At 38.2% G+C, this 25,867-nt stretch overlaps 1 protein-coding gene across 1 annotated transcript in view; it reads left to right on the forward strand.

Annotated features, from left to right (window-relative positions):
• nek6 (NIMA-related kinase 6) overlaps window positions 1–22,928 on the forward strand; it is a 29,548-nt gene extending 6,620 nt beyond the window's left edge. Inside the window, exons 2-10 of the mRNA XM_047372021.1 lie at window positions 6,199–6,292; window positions 10,351–10,491; window positions 10,784–10,846; window positions 13,563–13,673; window positions 14,533–14,641; window positions 14,811–14,918; window positions 15,185–15,279; window positions 20,179–20,292; window positions 21,886–22,928. Coding sequence (XP_047227977.1) covers window positions 6,215–6,292; window positions 10,351–10,491; window positions 10,784–10,846; window positions 13,563–13,673; window positions 14,533–14,641; window positions 14,811–14,918; window positions 15,185–15,279; window positions 20,179–20,292; window positions 21,886–21,996 — 930 coding nt within the window. The 5' untranslated portion in view covers window positions 6,199–6,214 and the 3' untranslated portion in view covers window positions 21,997–22,928. The remainder of the gene's footprint in view (window positions 1–6,198; window positions 6,293–10,350; window positions 10,492–10,783; window positions 10,847–13,562; window positions 13,674–14,532; window positions 14,642–14,810; window positions 14,919–15,184; window positions 15,280–20,178; window positions 20,293–21,885) is intronic.
• Window positions 22,929–25,867: the final 2,939 nt, after the last annotated feature.

A 25,867-nucleotide genomic window follows, 5' to 3' on the forward strand; every position in this document is an offset into this window, starting at 1 on the left:
GTTAACTGGAAATTCTTGTTTGCAACCTTGACTAAATTTAGTTTTAGAAACTCTTTCATAAACTGGTTAAAATATTATACAATTCCCCAGCGGCACGTATCAGGACAATTAACCAAACATTCTACTTTCAAAGGGGCACCAGGCAGGGATGCCCACTTTCCTCCTCATTATTTGCTATTTTTATTGAACCACTAGCGGCAGCAAGCAGGCAAACTAAAAATATTAAAGGCATAAAATGCATGAATATTGAACATAAATAGGTCTTTATGCAGATGATGTATTACTATTCTCCAGCATTCGCAAACCTCTGTCCCTCAGGGAAATGGATTGAGAAATTATTTCTCAAGAATTTTGGATTATTCTATAAATTGGTTAAAATCGACAGTTCTTACAATTAATTGTTCTTTCCACAATTCCCTTAATACACAACTACAGTCAGGAAATATTACATATTTGTGTATTAATATTTCTCCTAGATTGGCAGACTTAACAAAACTAAACCATATCCTGCTTTTAAAAAAAGTGATAGATGATCTCGCTAGATGGAAATCTCTACCCATATCACTCATGTGCAAAGTTGCTTCAATAAAAATGATGGTCTTGCCAAAAATCAGTTACTTATTCTCAATGATCCCAAATAAACAGTCATTTGACTGGTTTTGATCTCTGGACTCCTCCATCACTAAATTTCTTTGGAAAGATAAACCCCCTCTATTAGCTTAAAAACACTACAAAAGACCAAAGATAAAGGAGGACTAGATCTGACAAACTTTCATCATTACTTCTTAGCCAACAGTCCTCTAGATGAACTCTGGCTAGATGTAGAACAGACATTATGCAATAATATTAAGATTTCAGATCTACCATTTATTAGATTAAATATAAAACTACATGTAAGTCTCAATATCAGCACCTCTCCGATAGCATGGTTGGAACATCTAAAAATGTCTTCACTAATCCCATGCAGACGCACACCTGTCTGGAACAACCCTGACATCCTATACAAAAATAATATGATAACCTTTCCAGATTGGAGGAGTAAAGGAATTGAATACCTGGAACGTATATTTGAAGGAATTCAGTTCATCCCATTTAAGATTAATTATACAATATGAGATGGACAAGAATACATTTTTAGAATATCAACAAATTAATTCTATAATTATAATAAATTTAGGCCTAAAAACTTTGGGTTACAAATGCCATCAAGTGTACTAGAGTTCCTAAAACTCACCCCCAAAATTAACGTCTAAAATATACAGGACACTGTCTAATATAGATGAATCAATTTTCCTTCCTATTATGAAATAAACCCCAGTTTACAATTAATACAATATAAAATCAAAGGAAGCTGTGTCAGAAACACTTTAAGATGGAAATGGACAACTACTTAAGGAAAAGGTTAAGCAAATTGCCACACATTTTTGGTGTTATGTGAAGTACTTCTTCTCTTTTACTACATTTCCACTGGTTATCATACTGCCCCCTGTGTTTTCGGAAAAGACTGCAGTGATGTCAGCGAGAAGTATAAACACCTACAGCACGTCTTCAGACTTGTGTGTTGTCAGTGGAGCCCTGCGTGACACCCCGAAGCTCGAGTATAACTGAGCTCTTGTGGGCATCCCTTCATATCCCCCTACCAGCGGCTACCTCATTAGACAGGATGGTATAGTGACCTTCCTCCATTGCCTTCCAGGCAGCCGGGGTAAACAGGTTCTGGGCTTGGTCTATGCTGGCGGATGTTACCGAGGTGCTGATTCAGGGCTTTGTCGCCCTACGTCTCTCCCTATGCCTCTGGCCTGGGGCCTGCTGCTCCTGTACTTCACTGCCGACCTTCCTCTGTGTCTGGCGTATGGCTGCCTGAGGCTGCGGTGGCCATCAGGAGTTGAAACTACCTGAGCCTTGCTGCTCTTGGCACTGAGTGCTTTTTCTGTCCTTCTTGACATTCAAACAACTCGGCACCTCCAAGTGACAAATTCATTCACATATCCTCACTCACCACAAACACACTTACTTCTACAAACACACACACACACACACACACACACACACACACACATCCACCCACCGGTGCCCTCTTACAAATAATCAAAGTGGTTAAGCGTCACACAAACACAGGTTCCTTTCCATCGATATGACCTGTTTACTTTGTTCAAAGATACAGTCTTTCTAAAGTCAATCACGTAATTAGGATATCATTTTAAAATATTCTTTTTGTACAGCAAAACTGTCCATTTGGTAAACCTGAAATACCAAAATAAGACAAGTATTTAAATTCAGCACTCAGCATTTAAACTGGTCCCTGCGGCCTTAAATTTCAGTGTTTAAAAGTTATACCAATTCATTTCGTATTAATGAAGCGTTTATTAACTACATTATACAACAAGTCCTTTTTACTGAATGTCTGGATGATGATTTGACATAAATAATTGATTTTATAAAATACAATTTGCCAGGGTGAACGTTGTTCTACACAGCTTATTTTCAACTTAATATATTAGATCCCCTAGTCAGAGTGGCTTTGTTTTCATTGATTTCCCAGCCTTTAATGCAACTTCAACACAGTCCTCATGTAACATAATTATTAGCAGCTTAACAGCTGTCACATCTGGTCCTCAGATTCAACATGAGCTTAGGAAGGGCATTAACGCTTGGTTACTAGATTTAAGCTGTATAAGTAGAGATAAGAGTAGCCCAGTACAAGAATAAATGCTTAATGACTTATTGGAGTGAAATAATACTTGTAATGTTTCAACAAGTTTCAGTTTGACAGGCTTAGCAACAAGTTGTGGTCAAAATAAATCATTAAAGCTTGGTAATGGTAACTAAAGAAAAATCAAACTTGTTAATATAGATTTTCCATAAAATACTTAATCTTTCTGTTGTGATTATAATTATATTATTTAATATTTTATTAAATAATCATTCGGTCTAAACATTTCCAAGGTGTCTGTAACTAATGTTGCCCTATCTGATCACTTTTCTGTTATTTTTGAAAGCATCATCTCCAATGGCTCAGTTAGCCAAAGAGACATGATAAGAAAACACATCTTTAAGGACGGTGCTGCTGAAACCTTTAACCAGATTCACTCCACTTTGCCCTGTAACACTGTAGATAAGCTGGTAGATAACTTTCATTCTAAAATCTTGGACATCATTGATTCAATTGCTGCAATTAAAGTGAAAGTCATTTCTGGGAAGAAAAAGTCTCCATGGAGAAGTGCTCCACCAGTCAGAAGTGAAAAATAGGAGTGTCAAAAATCTAAACACAGGTGGCAAAAGACTATACTCCAGGTTCACTATAACATTTATAAAGAGAGACTCCAGAGATATAATTTACAACTGAAAAATGTGAGAAAATCTTTCTTCTCTGAGATCATCAGCAAAAACATAAACAATGCTCATGCATTATTTGCCACGGTCGACAGGTTAACAAACCCTCCTATCACTGTAGCATCTGAACTCCACTCTACCAGGGCCTGCAATGAATTTGCTAACTACTTCATTGAAAAAACGCAGGAGATCAGAGGAGCAGTCAGCACATCCATTTCAACTCCAGTACCAAAGTTGTCTCCAACTAGAACTGATTTTGACAAATTTCCCAATTTCACCAAATATACTACCAAAACATATAAGAAATTGTACACCAACTAAGCTCTTCTTCCTGCTGTCTCGATGTTTTACCCACAGCTTTCCTTAAGAAAGCTTTGCCTGTAACAACATCTGATTTAACCCAAATAATAAACACATCCTTTTTCTCAGGTGTTTTCCCCCAGGCCCTAAAAACAGCAATTATAAAAACCTCTATTGAAAAAGAGCAATTTGGACAAGCTGCTACTACAGAACTACAGGCCTATCTCAAACCTCCCCTTCATCAGTAAGATTATTGAAAAAGCTGTGTTTCAGCAGTTAAACAACTTCCTAACAATGACCAGCAGCTTTGATGTCTTCCAGTCAGGCTTCATGCTCACCACAGTACAGAGACTGCTCTTGTCAAGGTGTTCAATGACATCCGTATAAATGCAGACTGTGGAAGAACCACAGTGCTGGTAAATTCGGACCTTGGTGCAGGATTCGACACTATTGATCACTCCATTATATTAGAGCGCCTGGAAAACTGGGTTGGCCTTTCTGTTATAGCACTCAACTGGTTTAAATCCTACTTGAAGGACAGGGACTTTTTTGTGTCAGTAGGTAACTTTACATCAGAGAACACAAAAATCACATGTGGCGTTCCCCAAGGGTCCATCTTAGGGCCCCTTCTATTCAATATCTACATACTTCCCCTAACTCAGATTTTAATAAACAACAACGTAAGTTATCATAACTATGCAGATGACATACAGCTATACGTTACGATGTCACCAGGTGACTATGAACCCATTCAAACACTTGTTAAATGCTTGAAGTAAATCAATGGATGGATGGGTCAAAACATAACTAAAGTAATAATTTTTGGACCAAAGGCAGAGCATTTAAAATTAAAAGAGCACACAGCTTCAGTTAATACAGCTAGAAACCACCAATCTGGCTCAAAACCTGGGTGTAGTGATGGACTCAGACCTGAACCTTCAGAGGCACTTAAAGACAGTAACACGAATCTGATCGATTCATAAGATGGCAGCGAGTGTTTAACCTTAGCCGTTAGTGGTTTCAGCTAACAAAAAGGGAAGCCTGTTGCTCCTGTATCTTTAAAATACCATTAATAAAATAATCAAAATGCATAGGCATTGACTGTGTGTTATGGCCAGTCTGTGATTTTAAACAACCCTTTAAATAAAGTTTGTCTTACAGAACACAAACGTTTGTCTTACACAACACAAAACACATCATTAGCTGTGTAGCTAGTCTGCTAGCAATTAACTGTGGTTTCTCAACACAAACCGAAACCAAACGTCTTTGAACAAACATTATTTAGATTATTTTATTCTAAACCAATCTTCTCTGCCCAAACACTACCTCTTACGTAAACCGTGCTAAGGAAAAGGTTTCCGGGCAACGAGTTAAGGGAAGCAAAGCTGTCCAGTCCTCCACAGGTGGACTGAACTGGACAACAAAGGCATGTTGTGACAACTTCAGTGGCAGCAGTGCAGCTGAGTAGCTCTCGCTACAATCCAGGAAGGCCTGCGATGTTGTGGTCCAGTTGACCTCTTCTCCAGGCCGTGGGGGAAATCCGCTTCAATTAGGGCTGCTTACGGAGGCCTTAGAAGAAAAGTCAAGTTGAGCTTGTCTTATTACTCCCTTTTTATGAATGAATGCTGCATAGTTAAACAACAAATCTTTACTTAACTTTGTTGCATACGATCAGCGTGATTGTAGTCACTTTTGGATCCAAGGATTCTTTAAAGTAGAACCCTTTCTGGGCCATGAGTTTCAAGGACGCTGAAGCGGAGTCTGATCCATCTATTAACTACTGTCCACAGCTGGAATAAGACTGAGCAGAGAGAGGAATGTGCCCTTGGGTTAGAGGTTCCAGCTCTGACTCCTCCTCTTCCTGGGCTGTGTTAGGAATAGGTTAGTGTGATGTTGAAATATACAGAAGTTAATCCAGGCCTTAGTGTGCAGTTCAGAGTCCATGTTCTTCCATGTTTCACTTCATGGCAGGGGTCCCAACATTTCAATATCACAGATGCTTATTGGCAGTCTTTAGCTTTAGCCTCAGACTTGTATTATTAAAACATATACATCTTTAACAGTTGCAAATTAGTCATTCATTTTAAAAATGTTTTGAAGCTGTTACACATTTTTCTACGGAGGTCTCTCTGAAAACATATTTAAGCCTGGGAGAGTGTGAGCATTCCCTGAAAGTCTGGATACTTGATATCAGATTGAATACTGGGAGACTGGGCTGCTCCTGCTAAGAACTAAATCATTATGGTTTCAGTGTTAGCAGAGAGTGTCAGTGAGAAGACTGAGAACAACAGATCTATGTGTTCATATTCACCAGTGATTCTACTTCTGTCAAAACAAAAATTATTGTTGTGTGTATAATTATTTGCACAGGGGGGGTTTAAGAGAGTAAAAGGCAGATAAAAGCAGGAAAACCTAGACAGAGATACAGTAGATGTCAGTGTTTGATCTCTTACACAATCTAACTAAGCTGTCCTCTGATAATTTATAGTGCATTGTGTGTTTTGTAATTTCGTGTAAAATAACAATGTTCTGTGACTGTTACAAATTAAGTGCTATTTGTTGCAGGTGCGTGTGTGTCAACATGGAAGCACAAAACAACAACCAGTCTGCTTTGGACAATCACAACAATCTGTTCAAGCTAACTGCTCAGGAGGATCAGGTGAGAGATCCGACTATTAGCTTATTATTAGCTGATATCTGTTTGCCTTCAGTAAAGAAAAACCCTTTGCATCAAGACATGAGAGAGAATTTAAGTGCACCCTTCCATCAAACATTTTGACAGGTGGGCGGGACTTCCGGTGAGGGCGGGACTTCCGGTGGGGGGCATATGGGCGCCATGTGGTTGCCATGTGGGCAGGGGGGGTGTGTCCAAGGGGCGTAACAGTGGATGTTGATTGGTTGTCGTCATTAGGGGCGATACCTTAAATGAGTCAATTAAAACACAGGGGTGTGTTTAAGGGTGTTACGGGGAAGGCCTTAAATGAGCCAATTAAAACACACAGGGGTGTGTTTAAGGGTGTTATTAATAATCTGTATGTTTTTTTCAGGCGTTAATACATCTAAAAAACAAAACAACAAAAAAAAGACATGCATCCTTTTATATTTTTAAAGGTATAATCAACTTAATGTTGACCTATCACATGAAATCCTAATAAAGGAACTGTGTAACCTGACAGAATTGTAAGTTAATTTTTGCTTTACAGCAGGACCTATTTGTTGAATATATGAGCCAGTCTAAATCCGTTCAAAATAGAAAAGACCTAAAAAAGTAAATAAAAAAAAATTGTGCTTCACTACATCGATGGAACGAGAAAAACCTTCAGCTTCTGCGTCAACATACTGGAAAAGCAGCTGAAAATAGGTAAGACGAATATCAGATTAACAGAAAAAAAAAAAAGAACATCAGTATACTGTTTCCAAGTTACAAATTGACTAGCAATGATGTGTTTGTTTTTGAATCATGAGAGACTCCATTTTAGGAAAAAAGGAATGATAATTTAAGTTACCTGTAGCTTTTCTAAAAAACATTTTTACTTTTTCATCTTAGAGTTACAGGGGGTTACAACTGTTAGGGGCGATGTCAGGAAAGGGGCAGTTACGTCTGTTTCTTAGATAACATATCACCTTTGAACTCAAGAAGGGTTTTGGTCTTAAAAACATAGGCAGCTGAAATAGGTAAGACGAATATCAGATTAACAGAAAAAAAAAGAACATCAGTATACTGTTTCCAAGTTACAAATTGACTAGCAATGATGTGTTTGTTTTTTGAATCATGAGAGACTCCATTTTAGGAAAAAGGAATGATAATTTTAGTTACCTGTAGCTTTTCTAAAAACATTTTACTTTTTCATCTTAGAGTTACAGGGTTACAGTTATTCTATATCCCAACTGTTAGGGGCGATGTCAGGAAGGGGCAGTTACGTCTGTTTCTTAGATAACATATCACCTTTGAACTCAAGAAGGGTTTTGGTCTTAAAAACATAGTCTTTGCAGTTGAGATAACACTGTCATGTTCTGGTATAAATACTGTGTGTAAATGTTGGGGGCTCTGTTTCACTGGCTAACCTCAGTGTCAGGGTCTTCAAATGCTGAATGTCTTTGAACCATAACACTTGTTACATTGAAAAATACCAGTACTGACAAGAAAAAATGTCGGTAAATATTTCAGGAAACCCGGAAATTGTGGCTTCTTCTTCTGATAATTCACAAAAGCACAATGACATCTTAAAACGTAAGTAAGTAAGTAAGTATCATTAAATGCATGTGAATGTTCTCAATTTTTGTTTATATATATTGTTTATATATATATATATATATATATATATTTTTTTTTTTTTTTTGTTTCTTTGTCATAGAACCCACCGCTGATGACCTTGATGATTTCATCTTGACACAATCAGATTATGGTAAGTAAATGTTAAATGCAATAATATATATATATATATATATATATTATAGTTAACCCTTGACAATGTTTCAATTTATAGATTTAACACAGAAGAAAGTTCAGATGTAGTTGCGAGTTTTTCTTGTTTGGAGATAATTCGCCTTCTCAATTTAGAGTGTCTATTCCAGCCGCTGAATCCTCCAACTTGATCATTCGGGTTTACCTCTCTCATCAAATCTATAAATTGAAACATTGTCAAGGGTTAACTATAATATATATATATATATATATATATATTATTGCATTTAACATTTACTTACCATAATCTGATTGTGTCAAGATGAAATCATCAAGGTCATCAGCGGTGGGTTCTATGACAAAGAAACAAAAAAAAAAAAAAAATATATATATATATATATATATATATAAACAATATATATAAACAAAAATTGAGAACATTCACATGCATTTAATGATACTTACTTACTTACTTACGTTTTAAGATGTCATTGTGCTTTTGTGAATTATCAGAAGAAGAAGCCACAATTTCCGGGTTTCCTGAAATATTTACCGACATTTTTTCTTGTCAGTACTGGTATTTTTCAATGTAACAAGTGTTATGGTTCAAAGACATTCAGCATTTGAAGACCCTGACACTGAGGTTAGCCAGTGAAACAGAGCCCCCAACATTTACACACAGTATTTATACCAGAACATGACAGTGTTATCTCAACTGCAAAGACTATGTTTTTAAGACCAAAACCCTTCTTGAGTTCAAAGGTGATATGTTATCTAAGAAACAGACGTAACTGCCCCTTCCTGACATCGCCCCTAACAGTTGGGATATAGAATAACTGTAACCCTGTAACTCTAAGATGAAAAAGTAAAATGTTTTTAGAAAAGCTACAGGTAACTAAAATTATCATTCCTTTTTCCTAAAATGGAGTCTCTCATGATTCAAAAAACAAACACATCATTGCTAGTCAATTTGTAACTTGGAAACAGTATACTGATGTTCTTTTTTTTTCTGTTAATCTGATATTCGTCTTACCTATTTCAGCTGCCTATGTTTTTAAGACCAAAACCCTTCTTGAGTTCAAAGGTGATATGTTATCTAAGAAACAGACGTAACTGCCCCTTTCCTGACATCGCCCCTAACAGTTGTAACCCCCTGTAACTCTAAGATGAAAAAGTAAAAATGTTTTTTAGAAAAGCTACAGGTAACTTAAATTATCATTCCTTTTTTCCTAAAATGGAGTCTCTCATGATTCAAAAACAAACACATCATTGCTAGTCAATTTGTAACTTGGAAACAGTATACTGATGTTCTTTTTTTTTTTCTGTTAATCTGATATTCGTCTTACCTATTTTCAGCTGCTTTTCCAGTATGTTGACGCAGAAGCTGAAGGTTTTTCTCGTTCCATCGATGTAGTGAAGCACAATTTTTTTTATTTACTTTTTTAGGTCTTTTCTATTTTGAACGGATTTAGACTGGCTCATATATTCAACAAATAGGTCCTGCTGTAAAGCAAAAATTAACTTACAATTCTGTCAGGTTACACAGTTCCTTTATTAGGATTTCATGTGATAGGTCAACATTAAGTTGATTATACCTTTAAAAATATAAAAGGATGCATGTCTTTTTTTGTTGTTTTGTTTTTTAGATGTATTAACGCCTGAAAAAAACATACAGATTATTAATAACACCCTTAAACACACCCCTGTGTGTTTTAATTGGCTCATTTAAGGCCTTCCCCGTAACACCCTTAAACACACCCCTGTGTTTTAATTGACTCATTTAAGGTATCGCCCCTAATGACGACAACCAATCAACATCCACTGTTACGCCCCTTGGACACACCCCCCCTGCCCACATGGCAACCACATGGCGCCCATATGCCCCCCACCGGAAGTCCCGCCCTCACCGGAAGTCCCGCCCACCTGTCAAAATGTTTGATGGAAGGGTGCACTTAAATTCTCTGACATGACACATTTTGCTTTAATAAACTGCTCTTCTATCCACTGTTATCCTGTTCATTCTAATTGCATTAGCCATATTATTATGGCCACCATTGTTAATTTCACTAAAACAACCCAAACCTTGCCAGGTATAGAAACCACAAGAAATGCTCTGCTGGATTGAGAGACCAAGCTGAACTCTTAGTTGTGTTCCTGTTACTATTCCTGAAACCTCTAAACCATTCCTATTCTGACAGTCTGGGCGTGTGGGACCTGACCTCTACCGATCGATCTCAAACTGCCACAGCTGCTTGTTCTTACTGCTGAATATCTTATGCTGCTAGTTTTCCACTAACCTTTTCCTTGAACAGAGAAATGTATCAAGCCTTGAGTATTGCTGCAGTATGGCAAACCTCCGCATTGAAAAGAAGATTGGTCGAGGTCAGTTCAGCGAGGTCTTTAAAGCCACATACATGCTGGATGAACAGCTGGTTGCACTCAAGAAAGTCCAGGTATAGTGCTCTAATAGTTCTTCAGAAAAGTTCCAGAAATGCTGTTACACTAATGCACTTTTGGGTCAATTTCTATTTGTTCACTGACAACCACTGCCAGTAGGCTAATATCTGTATTAAACTGAACACTTTATGGTGCTCTCTTAATAAACAAGGACAAAACATGTTATTTGAATTAATTTATAGACACCCACATTGGGAGTTCCTTTCATCATATTTTTCATTTTTTATCAACTGGACTGCTGTTATATCTCTGTAAGATAAAACCATTACAACTTTACCAACTTCACAGATTTTTGACATTATGGATGTGAAGGCTCGTCAGGACTGCATCAAGGAGATTGATCTTCTAAAGGTAAAGCCCTCAATGCTAATGTTTTCAGTGGGTAAACTGAGAAAATACTGCATAAAAATTTCCCAAGTGATAAACTCATGGATTTGTGACTAAAATGATATTCCCTACAAACACAATCCCTATTTACAAAAGGCAATAAGCAAACAGTATGTTGAATCTGTCACTAGACAACAAAGATGTTCACAAGTAATATTTTGCAAGTCAAGTCTCAAGTCTTTGATCTCAAGTCCAAGTCAGGTCTTAAGTATTTGAGTGACACAGTAGTCAAAATGCAAATCACTTTACAGTTGTAATGGTCTGGCATGACACTTCTGTTGTATGGTTTACATAGAAAGTTGCATTGTGATATCTCAGTTATGATCATTAGGTTAAATTGGTAAATAAAGCAAAATACAATTTAAAACAAGCACACACACGTTTTACAAATAAGTTTGTTTTCTTACAAAACTGACATGTGTGGATAAAATCTTCGTTTGTTTCAGCAGTGAACATCTGCTATCTTTGAAAAGAAAAAACGAAATCCTGCCTTTTTCTAAAAATATAAATAAAAACCAAATAAATAATTATAAAATGAAAATTAAAACAGAATTTCAATGAACAATAACTCTGACATAAATAGCCCTGCAGTAACAACCAGTAACGAACTAATATTTGCACCCCTGTGGCACCAAGATCGTTTGTAGCATAGATACTAACATTAGTGGGTAACGTTTCCGGGTGGGTTTTCAGGTGGCAAATGAAATTGGATGCGGTGGACCCAGCATCCTTTATTTTTATGCCACAGATGCTGCAGTTTGCTGCTCTTCTATTTGCCCAATGTATGAAGTTTTTATATCCAAACGTTATTACAAATGGTGGAACAGAAACACGTGTGCTCACTGGTGCAGCCATGATTGTGATAGTTTGCACATGCACCCGAATAAGGAAAATAATGACACACAGCAGTCAGGCGATCAGACAGAGAAGATATTGTCACACAAAACACAAAAGCAACAACAACAAAAAATAGTTCACAATTCTCAAATCGCGAGTCTCAGTCGAGTCTGAAGTCACTGTATGTGTGACTTGAGTACGAGTCCCAAACTCGAGTTCCCATCTCTGCTAGACAGTTTGAATTAGAACAAGCAACCTTCAACAGAGTTTTATAAAATATGGATGTGCCTTTGTTGTCCTATCTGCAGCGATTGTCATACTATCCCAGGCCCTGTGCGTCCCCTGGGTCGTGTGTAGTCAATATAGTCTCGTTGCAACTTGGGTGCAGTGCAGATATTCCTGCAAATCGCTTAAATCAGATACAATTTCATAATACAAATGGAAAGTTTGTGTGAGTACACTGATCACAATGAAACATTTGGAGCTGATCACACTGAGCTTCTATAGCTCTAAAGGTGCTTCTATAGCTTCTAAAGGTGGTTTTCATTTTTAAGTACAGTTGTGCAATTTAAAGTCCTAGTTTACTCTCATTCCTTCTACCCCACCCCCAAGCCAGTTCTCTACAAACTGATTTCTTTGTTAAAGAGGTTGTGATGGCTTTAAAAAATAAAAATAATAGGAAAACAAGACAAAAAAGAAAAACAGAGGGTCAATGAAGCCCAGGGTTTAATGTAGCAAATACATCGTGGAGAATTTACATGATTCACCAACAAGGACCACGAGATTAAGATTAAAGGTTCACTGAAGGAAGGGGTCCAGGGAATGGATGAACTGGAAGTAGGGATTAGCTCATCTGGGGAGACTGCCGGAAGGCCTGGGCGACGGAGACTCGGCTTGGGGGTGCGGTCTTCAGGAAATGGCTTTTTCCAAGCCCACTTAGGACATCCCAGATGGAACCTGCAAAAAAGAGAAGAGGATAAAAATGAGAAGAGATCCAGATTGTAGGATGAAGCAGGATGGCTAACATGCAGGGAGATTTAAGATGGATTAGTTTCAGCTGCTTGTGGTTGAAATTTTAGTGAGCTATTTACTCCTTACACTCTCAAATGAAATATTTATTGAGCTTGCTATTTGTGAAGATTGTTGAGTACTACCAGTTTCAGAAAAAGCTGCTGTTGAAGAGAGGGGGGTGTACATCACAGCTATCAGTTCTAAAGCTAAATAGCTAATTTGCTGCAAATTTAACTTATTGTTACTTTGCAAATGCTTCATTTCTGCTTTTAGGTATAGGATAGTCCATCAGGCAATTTTTAGATAATGTTGGTGAATGATAAAGGCACAGATGAACACGTAAAATTAGGTCGTTGGTGACATAACTAGGCTCTCATCTTTAAAAAGAGAAAGAGGCATAATCGGAAACTCCTTCAACAATTTCAGATATATTTACATATCTGTCTTAGATTTTAATGATTAAATGAATCAGTATTGAACAACAGAATATTTATGTAAACGTATACCAGTAATTATTGGGAATAAGCGGAGCTGTAAAATAATGAGAGAATTATTTCATCATCTAAATTCTGAAGTATAGAAGAAACAAAGGAGAGAGCAGAGACTTCTCTGTTTAAAAAATAATCAGTTTGCTTCATGCCTAAGTGGTGTGCCCCACTGTCAAAAACATTCATTCTAAGCTGGAATTAGAACTGAGGGTCTGAGTGGACATGGGGAAGAAAAGAGAAGCTAAAGGTGTCACATCGGATTGGAGGTAAATATTAACTAAAGATAAAAATGCTACTTTAAATTATTCCTGCTGAAGCATGTGCTTCCTGTTTGTGTGTTGCAGCAACTGAATCACCCTAATGTAATCAAGTATCTGGACTCCTTTATTCAAGATAATGAGCTGAACATTGTTCTGGAGCTGGCAGATGCTGGAGATCTGTCCCAGATGATAAAGGTCAGATGCCACATACACAAGGTCATTTTATTTGTTTTTACAGAAAGTAAGAAAGATTAATCCACAAATAAAGTTTTTGTTGCATGTATATATTTGCCATGGAATTATTTACCTTTTACATTTTTTTAACTGAATAAAACTTGGTTATTATTGTTGACTGGTAGGTGTTGTGCGAGTTCAGCCTTCACAAGAACTCCTTCTAACATCAGTTCATTTAGACTAAAACTATTTCAGCTTCATAATTTACCACTTCTGCTATCGTCTGCTAGCGCTGAAATCACTACAACATTGCTCTCCTTCATATGCATTTCCAATATTGTTGCAAGAAAACAAAACTTGAAGTGTAGACTAAGTCATGACTATTTAGAGCTAAAGTTTTAGTTACGGTCATAACCGTAATGCTCTACTTTAATAAAATCCAGATTTTATTCATACATTACATTGACTACTAGAACCTTTCTAAGTGTAAATAATAAAACAACCATTAGAGAGAAAATAAGATGTGGCACAACGAAGACTGGAATATATAGATGTGTGTGTAATAGGCTGACCACATGACCTATTCACAGCAGTTGCATTACAATTTCCTGTCCTCGCATGTAATTCCTGGTCATTTTGTTCTACATAAAGCAGCGAAAACATTGACTTTACAGCAGCAATTTTATTTTGTAAAGAGCTTTGTTTGTTGCTGTAATGAACTTCTCTCAGTTCAAGTTCCTCGTGTAAAAAGCAGCTTCCTTTGGTTCTCTCCTGTGTCTATGCACACCACTAAGACTAGAAAAAATTTAGCTTCATGAATATTTATAGTTAAATATATGTAAATAAATTCGTACTCTATCTTTGTTTTATATCGGTGCAGTACTTCAAGAAAAACCGGCGACTGATACCAGAAAGGACAATCTGGAAATATTTTGTGCAGCTGTGCAGTGCCCTGGAGCACATGCATTCACGCAGAGTTATGCACCGTGGTAAACAACTGTTTATTCATTTATTCTCCAGGCTACATTTTCAGTATGTGCACATCATGGCTGTATCCATCTAGATGGATCTACTGATATCTTAAATTTTATTGTGCTGCTACATTTAATGTATATATGCTGAATTATGTTAGAGGTCTGATGTAACGTGTGTAAACAGATATCAAGCCAGCCAATGTGTTCATAACAGCCACAGGGGAGGTAAAGCTGGGGGATCTTGGATTAGGACGGTTCTTCAGCTCTAAAACCACAGCAGCACATTCTTTAGGTAACACACACACAGACAACATAGATTATAATACCTGTTGTACACAAATGCATGGTGTATATATTTTACTGAAGCTACTGTTTAAAATTAGTGGAATAAAAATAAATAATAATAACAAGTATTACATGTAGGTTCTAGGCAGTTTTCTGAAGTCTTGATTTCCTGATCATTTAGGAATATTTATCTTCTAGAACCTAACTTATCTCTCATTGCTACAGATTATGCTATTTTCAAATCCTAACTTTCGTTTATTATAACCATTACAGTGGGGACCCCTTACTACATGTCACCAGAAAGGATCCATGAGAATGGATATAATTTTAAGTCAGATATCTGGTCCCTGGGGTGTCTTCTGTATGAGGTGAGCTCCCATTCACTGACCAGACCATGAAGATCCTGCAGCCTGGGAACATTATTACAAATCAAATCAAATCAAATGTATTTATACAGCACATATAAAAAACAACTGACGTTGGCCAATGTGCTGCACACCAAAACAACAAATTACCATAATAATTCAAAGTTAAAACAAAAATAATGGTATTTTATTCACTTTGGTCGTTCATCTCTCACACTCATGCTTGGCAGGACGCTGAACATTCTATGAGAGATTTCCTCTTTTATTTCCAAAGTATTATGTATCAGCAAGTGCTTAAGAAACATCAAAATGAGTATGTTACCTCAATTATACACTGCCTGGCCAAAAAAAAGTCTCCACCTGTATTTAACTAAGCAAATAGGTACGAACCTCCCATTGGATAATTACTGCATGGGCAATTATGTTTCAGCTGGCAACAAGTTATTTAACTCCAACTGGTGCAATGAGTTGCTTCTTATTTCTTAAACAACCTTGTCGAAAGGTTTACCCTGTTCCAGAGTGATGGGTGCATCAGGGTAAGAAGAGAGGCAGGTGAAGTGATGCACCCATCATGCCTAGTCCCTACTGTACAAGTCTGTGGGGGCGGTGCTATGATCTGGGGTTGCTGCAGGTGGTCAGGTCTGGGTTCAGTAACAGTATGTGTTCAAAGAATGAGGTCAACTGACTATCTGAATATACTGAATGACCAGGTTATTCCATCAATGGATTTTTTTCTTCCCTGAATTAATGAACAATGTATGCAACAAATAAATCTTCTGACATTGCAGAAGCTTATCGAAACAATGCCACAGCGAATGCGTGCCGTAATCAAAGCTAAAGGTGGTCCAATGAAATATTAGTGTGTGACCTTTTGTTTTGGTGGCGACTTTTTTTTGGCCAAGGAGTGTACTATGCATGCAGATTCTATTTATTTAACGAAGAAAATAGAAGCTAATATACAGAAGTATGTTTAAAAGCTAAGTCCACCCCATGCAGCTGGTGGAACCATGTTTAGGCCATAATTTTAGCCTATTCTTCCTCCCAATGTCGCTTATGTTTGTTGAGGTTTGAAGTGTTATTTTGGTTCTGTTGGACAGCTTTGATGAACCTTAGTGCTGTTTCTGCTACTGCAACTTGACAGTTCAGACAACATATTCACGATAGTCTATGTTTTTTGAGCAGCTCCTATACTTGATGCTTCATGTTGTTCTTTTAGGAGAAACAAAAGGAAACAAAAAATCCTGGAAAAATAGGGACATAGTGGAAATAAAGAAAATCTTTTTAAATGTACATATATACACAATTGACTTTACTGAAGAGTATGCATGGTGTTGTTCTGGACTGTCAAGTGTTCATCAGCAGCCAATTACTGATATTCCACACCAGTTATATTTATTTAATTATGGAAATGTTTCTTTCTGTCATTTTTGTTTTGACCATAAATAAGAAAGATGCTGATGTCATTGGGCAGAAAAACTTTTTTTTACAAGTAAGTTGGATTGAGCAGGTAGTAATGCCTTCTATGCCTCTATACAGTAGATGTGGTAATGGAGATTATTTCAGAGTTGATTGCCTCATGTTTGCAGATCTTTTTCACCTCACACAGCTTCTAAAGAAGAGAAATTCCCTTATTTAACTGCAGAGACCTTCTGCTAGTAGGAAGTAGTTACTCACTAAGTTACAGCTGATTGAAATATATGTTCTGTGATAGACTGGCAGACATCCAGGGTGTTTACCCAACCTTTCACCCGGTGACCACTCCAAATAGGCCCCAGCCTCCCCATGACCAAGCCAGAATAAGCAGGTATAAATATTTGATGGGTGATTGAAAGTAGCAGTTTATCCAGCAACACATAGAGGCTAGAACCACATTATTTGGGGATTGCTACCTGAAAATGACAATTATCTGTCTTGTTGGCCAGACAAGAAAATGGCCTGCATTAATTAATAAATGTTAACAGTGCACCTTTTCCTCGTGGTGGTTGTTTTTTTTACTTTTTCTTTTTTTTTTTTTTAAGAATGAGAGGAAGCTTTGACGGAGCCCTGAAAAGTAACAAAATGATTCTTGTTATTTTTACTTAAACATACCATTTATAATGCAGAGTTTGAACTGAATATGGGTTCTATGGAGAAACGTATCCACTTAAATAAAATATTTTATTGCTAAATTAAGAGTTTTCTTACGAAAAAACTTTGAACACAGCAAAATAAGACCTGTGTTTGGTGCCTTTCAGTTTTAAAAGTCCACTAATTTTAGGTATCATTGTTTCTGCTGTATGAAGCTTACAGAGGGAACAAGACAGTCATTGGAAACAAATTAATCTGCCAAATCCAACAGATCTACTGGAAGTCTTCTTTTCTGCTCTTTATTTGGATGTATTTATTAGTCAGATTTTTATACATCAAAAAAATGATGCCTCTGTATCTTCCAAACTTAAAGTGGTTCAGGAAAATGTGATCAAAGTGATGCATCATGGTGATGCCATGATTGAAGCCATTGGGATTTTTCGTCCTATACTTTATAAATGTCTGGAAGATCAAATAACGAATCATCTAATATCACTGGATGTCTTACACACAGACACTGCCTCAGGCCCAGTCCCATGTATTCCACAGTATTGGTTTTTCACCTGTAGAAATGGGTCCTCTGCGAACAATGACTGTGGAAACCATCTGTTTGGACTGAGCTGCTGTGTTCAAGTGAAAAATGGTGAAAGACAAGTTCACTTAATGAGCAGACTCAGTGTAAAAACATCTTTGACATGTAGTGACCCCAATAGTAAGATATTATGTGCAGATTATTTTCCCCAAGAAAGCACAGGACAAAATGGACCAGATATACAGGTACTTCTCAAAATATTAGCATATTGTGATAAAGTTCATTATTTTCCATAATGTAATGATGAAAATTTAACATTCATATATTTTAGATTCATTACACACTAACTGAAATATTTCAGGTCTTTTATTGTCTTAATACGGATCATTTTGGCATACAGCTCATGAAAACCCAAAATTCCTATCTCACAAAATTAGCATATCATTAAAAGGGTCTCTAAACGAGCTATGAACCTAATCATCTGAATCAACGAGTTAACTCTAAACACCTGCAAAAGATTCCTGAGGCCTTTAAAACTCCCAGCCTGGTTCATCACTCAAAACCCCAATCATGGGTAAGACTGCCGACCTGACTGCTGTCCAGAAGGCCACTATTGACACCCTCAAGCAAGAGGGTAAGACACAGAAAGACATTTCTGAACAAATAGGCTGTTCCCAGAGTGCTGTATCAAGGCACCTCAGTGGGAAGTCTGTGGGAAGGAAAATGTGTGGCAGAAAACGCTGCACAACGAGAAGAGGTGACCGGACTCTGAGGAAGATTGTGGAGAAGGGCCGATTCCAGACCTTGGGGGACCTGCGGAAGCAGTGGACTGAGTCTGGAGTAGAAACATCCAGAGCCACCGTGCACAGGCGTGTGCAGGAAATGGGCTACAGGTGCCGCATTCCCCAGGTCAAGCCACTTTTGAACCAGAAACAGCGGCAGAAGCGCCTGACCTGGGCTACAGAGAAGCAGCACTGGACTGTTGCTCAGTGGTCCAAAGTACTTTTTTCGGATGAAAGCAAATTCTGCATGTCATTCAGAAATCAAGGTGCCAGAGTCTGGAGGAAGACTGGGGAGAAGGAAATGCCAAAATGCCAGAAGTCCAGTGTCAAGTACCCACAGTCAGTGATGGTCTGGGGTGCCTTGTCAGCTGCTGGTGTTGGTCTACTGTGTTTTATCAAGGGCAGGGTCAATGCAGCTAGCTATCAGGAGATTTTGGAGCACTTCATGCTTCCATCTGCTGAAAAGCTTTTTGGAGTTGAAGATTTCATTTTTCAGCATGACCTGGCACCTGCTCACAGTGCCAAAACCACTGGTAAATGGTTTACTGACCATGGTATCACTGGGCTCAATTGGCCTGCCAACTCTCCTGACCTGAACCCCATAGAGAATCTGTGGGATATTGTGAAGAGAACGTTGAGAGACTCAAGACCCAACACTCTGGATGAGCTAAAGGCCGCTATCGAAGCATCCTGGGCCTCCATAAGATCTCAGCAGTGCCACAGGCTGATTGCCTCCATGCCACGCCGCATTGAAGCAGTCATTTCTGCCAAAGGATTCCCGACCAAGTATTGAGTGCATAACTGTACATGATTATTTGAAGGTTGACGTTTTTTGTATTAAAAACACTTTTCTTTTATTGGTCGGATGAAATATGCTAATTTTGAGAGGTAGGAATTTTGGGTTTTCATGAGCTGTATGCCAAAATCATCCGTATTAAGACAATAAAAGACCTGAAATATTTCAGTTAGTGTGCAATGAATCTAAAATATATGAATGTTAAATTTTCATCATTACATTATGGAAAATAATGAACTTTATCACAATATGCTAATATTTTGAGAAGGACCTGTACTTCCTGTCCTGCTTTTCCCTCATGTTGGTGGTGCTCACTGTTTTCATTCATACTTCCTTAGATTTTATTGGAATGCTGAGCCATTGTTTATTCATTGATATTCCATGAACAATGTCTCATGTTATTTGCCAAAATCCATCAATAAGCTATGCCAGTTTGGACCACTTGATAGTGTTCACTGTCACAGCATTCAATGGGTTTTTCTTCTTGTCCCTTCTTTAGAAAACTTAACTGTAACCTCAGTGCAAAATTGTCACAGGCAATAGTCTTCAAATGAAGAGTCATGAAAGAACATTCAGTTAAGTTCCTCTCATATCTCATAAACATCTTCCATGGCACTAAGAGAACAATAAAAAGGCTGCAGGTAGTCCTACTCACTATGAAAACACGTACTTGCTTTTCTTGCAGGATTTTCCCTCATGAACTCACTCTCTCCCTCGTTCTCCAGATGGCTGCACTGCAGAGTCCATTTTATGGGGACAAGATGAACCTCCTGTCCCTCTGTCAAAAGATTGAGCAGTGCACCTATCCTCCTCTCCCACCTGACCAGTATTCCAAGAAGGTAAACTTGACAGCAAACTGCTTTGTCTAATAGTCAGTTGGTCTTCCTTTTTGTTTTCATGGTTATTTTAGTAGGTGTATTAATGTTATTTGATTTGCTCTGTGCAACATAATGCTCACTAAAAGGGATTTATATGTCACAGAATTGACATATTCCGCTGCTGAGCACAAATGCTGTCTAAAGTACAGATCCCCACATGATGCCCGAGCAACCTCAACTAACTCCTCTTGATATGGAGGAGCAGCGGCTCTACTCCGAGCTCCTTACCCTATCTCTAAAGGAGTGCCTGGCTACTCTGCGGAGGAAGCTCATTTCAGCCGCTTGTATCCGGTTGTGTCATTCCTTTGGTCACGACTCAAACTTCATGACCACAGGTGAGAGTAGGAACAAAAACCAACTGGTAAACAGAGAGCTTTTGTCTTTCGGCTCAGTCTCTTCACCACAAAGATCTGGCACAGCGTCGACATTACTGCAGCTGCACCGATCTGGCTGTCGATCTCCTGCTCCATTCTCCACTTACTTGTGAACAAGACCCTGAGATTCCTAAACTCCTCCACTAGGAGCTCTCCTCCGACCAGGAGAGGGCAAGCCACCCTTTTAGGGTCGAGAACCATGGCCCCGGACTTAGAGGAGCTGATCCTCATCCCCGTCACTTTGCACTTGACTGCAAACTGCCCTACTGCAGTAGGTCTTGGCTAGAGGGGCTTGCCAAATCCTGCTACTGGATAAATCAGTTTATCCATGACACATCCCAAATCCTGTCTGCACACACAGGATTTGGGATGTATTATAAGACTGGCACTGTGTGTACACCTTCATTGTGTGGATAGCCCTGTGAAGATAAATTATGCTACCAACACAGGGACCATCAGTTCAAAAAACAAACTACTCACTCATCTGCGCCATGTCCTGTAATCCATTCCCTAATAAAATTCTGACAGGACATCTATTCACTGAGAAGGATTGCAACACAACAGTTTTGAAACTTAACTAAATAAAATCCAATATTTATACTATTTTCTCAGACAGCTGATCAGTTGTTAGAACTGCTGCTGCTTGAGGCAACTAATTTCCTGAACTAACAGCATTCATACTGGTAAACTCATGAAATAAAATAATGTAAATACTGGTCTGAAGGTTGTCTGAGAGTAATGCGTCCCCACCTGTCTTAGGCACTGTCCTGGATGTGATTGGATGTTAGTGCAAGGTCTAAAAGGGGCATTTGGCATCCTGCAGGGCCACGACTGAATCCCTCCTCTGAACCAATTCTTACCAATCACCACTTAGCTGCAGAACTGTTTTTACGTTCAGTGTCTTTTCCTACAGGTTGTCTAAGCCAAGACTGTAACCGCAGCATTGTTTCTAATTTTTATGTCAAGACAGCTGTTTGTCATTTTAGAGTTTAGAATGAAAAAGAGTTTGTTACTTATTTCAGTGACCAGATTAAAATTTGGATAAATCAGTTTATCTAAAGATTATATTAGTTGTTTATTATGTCCTTAGAAATGAAACCGGAATTTATTCTTGTGTGAAACTTACAATTAGTTATTTGTTGTTAACAACAAAAGATAATGAATCCTACCTTATTCCCAGCTGCGTGACCTGGTCAGCATGTGCATCAACTCAGACCCAGTCCAGAGGCCAGACATTGTCTTCGTGCTGCAGATAGCCAAACAGATGCACATGTGGACGTCCAGCACCTAAGTGCCACTTCGAGCCGACTCTGCCTAGTCTGAGGAACTCAAACCACTGGATGTTCACTGCAGCTGCTGTTACAGAGATGTGCCTTAGCTCCCATTTCTCAAGAAAAACCTAAAAATATGTGCACTAATGCACCAGTTTGTTTTTCTACAAACACTTACAGTCCTTTTGACAGGATTGGTGCAAAGAGGTACCGTAGTTCTATAGTGTTCAGCAGGTGAGTGTGAAAACCTCATGCTTATGTGGCAGGTGTCTGCATTCCAACTGATCCTCTTTGTCTGATCCTGTAGAGCAGTCAAATGTTTCTCTGTTGCTCCAGTTATACCTTACAGTTGTTATATCTTCAGTTCTTGAACAAAATGATTGGGGCCAAATGAAGTCTGTCCCAGTGAGTCAGAATTGAACTCATAGAAAACTTTGACTGTGAGCCCAGACAGATCTGAAATGTTTTTATTCTTTAGATAACCACTTAGTTTGGATTGCTGATCAATTATGAGTGCCAATTTAGTAGGATTAGTAATCCGGGTCGGTATTTATCAAACTCAGAAATACTCTTAAGAATGATCTAAAGAATGGACTTAAGTGTAAAACAATTCTAGGCTCAAAGCTGTGCTTAAAGGTTAGTTATCAACTATCGGAGTCTCACTTTAAATGAAATGTTGGACCAAATCTTAAGCGTCAGTTTCAGAGCTGATTTATGACATGTTGCTGTGCCGCAAAACTGATCTGGGACGTATTTAGACAACCCCAGGCAAGGACCAATCACTGAATTAGTTTTCTTACTCAAGCATATAACCAGATAACATTTTGAACATCTTCAGATAAGTTCACATTCAGCACGATAAATTTGTATTTATTTTTGGTATGAAGAATGTCTGAAATAATTCAATATTTTCATGTAGTAAATTAAAGCCAGCTATTTATTGTTCCGACCATTTCTCTGTGAGAAATTTGAAAGAGGTAGTTCTTAACCGAGGTGTGTTTATATTGGCTAAATTTGACGATGTGATCACTGCAGCCGTGGATTCTAAGAGGAAACCCAACTGGAGAGAGGAGGAAACATTGGCACTTGTCGAGTTGGTGGAACAAAGAAAACATAAAAGGAGTGAACTTTCCTTTTAAATATGTTTAACTAGTGTGCACAAGAAAAAGGTATTGGGGGTCATCTCAAGCCTTTTGACTGCATCTCTCATGTAGCCTTTATTTGCTCAACATTTTACTGAACATGGTGCATTATGCTCTCCAAAAACCGCACATAAATATCCGCCTTTATGTCTAACATTTCGCGCACTGGCATGTATTCTCATTTTTTCCCTGTACGTTGTAACTCATAATCCCACTCAGGCGGGGAAACCCAGGGCAAGCCTACGAGTGCAGTTTCTAAGGTGCTACAGCGCATTCTTGGGGAAGACAGTACTGCGATCTCTGGAATAGAGGTGGCCCAGGATTATTCAGGATTCAAGGAATGTTATTGTCAAACCAGCTCACATTTACATGTTAAGGTTTGAAATTTGGACTCCCGGTTTTGGTCCCGGTTAAGAAGCCTAATACTTAAGTAAAAAGAAAAGTTTAACATACAAAGCTTAATCTAACAATAAAATTATCTCAAATGCAAGGTTTTCTTTTTTGTAGCTATTTATTTTTTACATAAACACTATGAAGAAATTTAACATATTCCTAGAATTTTTCCAATTCCAGTTTATCCTGGAAGGTTAGCGCACGTCTCTGTCTTCTCAGTGCCATCACATGCCCCTAGTGATAACTCCTAAGGTAAGGTAAGGTACGTTTATTTATATAGCACTTTTCAGTAACGAGACACTCAAAGCGCTGTACTTACCATACAATCACAAAGAACACAGAAAAACAAATCAAATGCTAAGAAATCTAAAAATCTATGAATCCTTCTGAGAAATCTAAAAATCTCTGGTCAGTATTACAATGATACAGATAACATTAATAATCCTTTGGGTTTTACTGGTAAGAGCTGGTTCTAAACCAATCTTTCTAAAGAGGTAATTATATCATTAAGTCTATGTAGGGAAAGCATCTTGTGCTAAGAAGTCTCATCATTCCACTGAATTCTAACTAGTGAAGCTGAGTCACTGGTACAAAACAACTTTAATCCACATTTTCAGGTGCTAATAATATATTGCTTTTACTGGTGCTGAAGTTGAACTAAGTAATCTAATTAAGAAAGCTGGGTCATTGGTGTAAGAGCAGCTAAAGTCTAAGTTACAAATAATGTTTGGTTTTCGCTGGTAAAATCTATGAAAAGTAATGAAATTACACATTTAGGTAAAGTAAGAGGAGGGGGGAAAAAAATCATATTTCAGACTCTATTCTGCTAAGAATAGAGTCTGAAACAGTACAAAAAAGCCTCAGCAGGGGTAAGCAACACATAAGTAAAGATTCAGCAAGGGTACGGTGAAATCTTGAGGGTGTGAATGTAAGTCTGAGTGTGTTTGCAAGAATTAGACTGTCAACACTGATAGAAGCGCCTTTGTTCTTGAGAAGAGAGGTGGAAGTTTTATCAATTGGCCGCATGGTCCTATCAGCACACAGCTGGTAGGGGAGTGCTGGGGAAGAGCTTCGTGTTTATATAACATACAGGAGATATTTTGTCGATAGCCAGTTAGCAGAAGTTGTCAAGGCCACATTGGGGCGCCAGATTTAGAAAAACAATAAATGTTCAGGCAGTTGTGAATTTCCAACCACCTTAAGAGCTTTACTGGTATGTCTCAATTGCAAATCTAAATAGCCAGATTTCTGGTATTTTCCGCAGATCTGGAGCGTACAACTTCTCCAAGATTATATCCTTTAACCTCTGAGTCCAACCGCTGCCAGGCTGCGATTCTGTTCAAGAATCGTGTCCAGCTTGCGATTCTGCACTCTTTTAACATTTCAGTCTGAGTGTTGATCGCTCTACAGACTCCATCTAACATCGCAGGCAGCTTTGGAATGCTTTGAACAGCCGCCCACGTTTTGCAAATCACTTGATAAGCCAGGTAACCACCAACTCCAAAAAGCAGAAATCCTGTTATCAAAAGTCCAAATATGTACACATTTTCTACGTCCGCGACCAACATTGCAGTCAGGCACACAATCTTCCACTGCTGCCAAGAATTCATTGTGTTTCCAGAGAAGAATGTCTTGCCTGGACAAGAGGGTCTCCTTTACCCTGTCTTCCCGTAGGAAAAAACTAATTTGACCAATTACTTTGAGGGTTCAGCTGACCAAATCCATAATTTACAAGTTTGGAGGATATGCAAAGCGAGGCTCTGAGAAAAATACAGACAAAAGCAGAAGCAGGGATCAGCAGGGAGGGAGGGAGAGAAAATGCGTGTGTCTTCCACCGAGAACAAGAGAGAGGGGGGAGAGCCGGGTTCGATCCCACCAAAAGGACATGCGTTCTAAAGCACCTTTTTTTTGTTAACTTTTTTGGCCACAAATAAAGCATAATATGGTTGCTTATTGTGCATTGTAGACCGTTTTAAAGTATTTTAAGCTACAATTTAGTGCTTCATAAGTGCTATCATAAAGCTGTAAACTGCTAAAACAATGTAATCTAAATGTGATTTCTATTTTACACTCAATTAGTTAACCTGGCAGGAGACAGATTGTTCTGTAAATAACATTAACTCTTGCGTGTATATCAAAAAGAGTAACTAAAGCCCACTTGGGCACAATGATCTTGGCTTTATAAAAAATTCTGCATTGAGGACCCAGTATTATCAAATGGGAAATTTGAGCATAAAGCACAGTAAATCTTATGCCTTGTTAATTTAAGTTGTCAAAGTAGTTTTGACACCAGAACAGCAGGTGCATGACCTTCAGATAAAACCTTTGTTCTAAGTTTTATGACCAGTCCACTTAA

Source organism: Girardinichthys multiradiatus, chromosome 8, assembly GCF_021462225.1.
Source record: "Girardinichthys multiradiatus isolate DD_20200921_A chromosome 8, DD_fGirMul_XY1, whole genome shotgun sequence".
Taxonomy (NCBI): Eukaryota; Metazoa; Chordata; class Actinopteri; order Cyprinodontiformes; family Goodeidae; genus Girardinichthys; species Girardinichthys multiradiatus.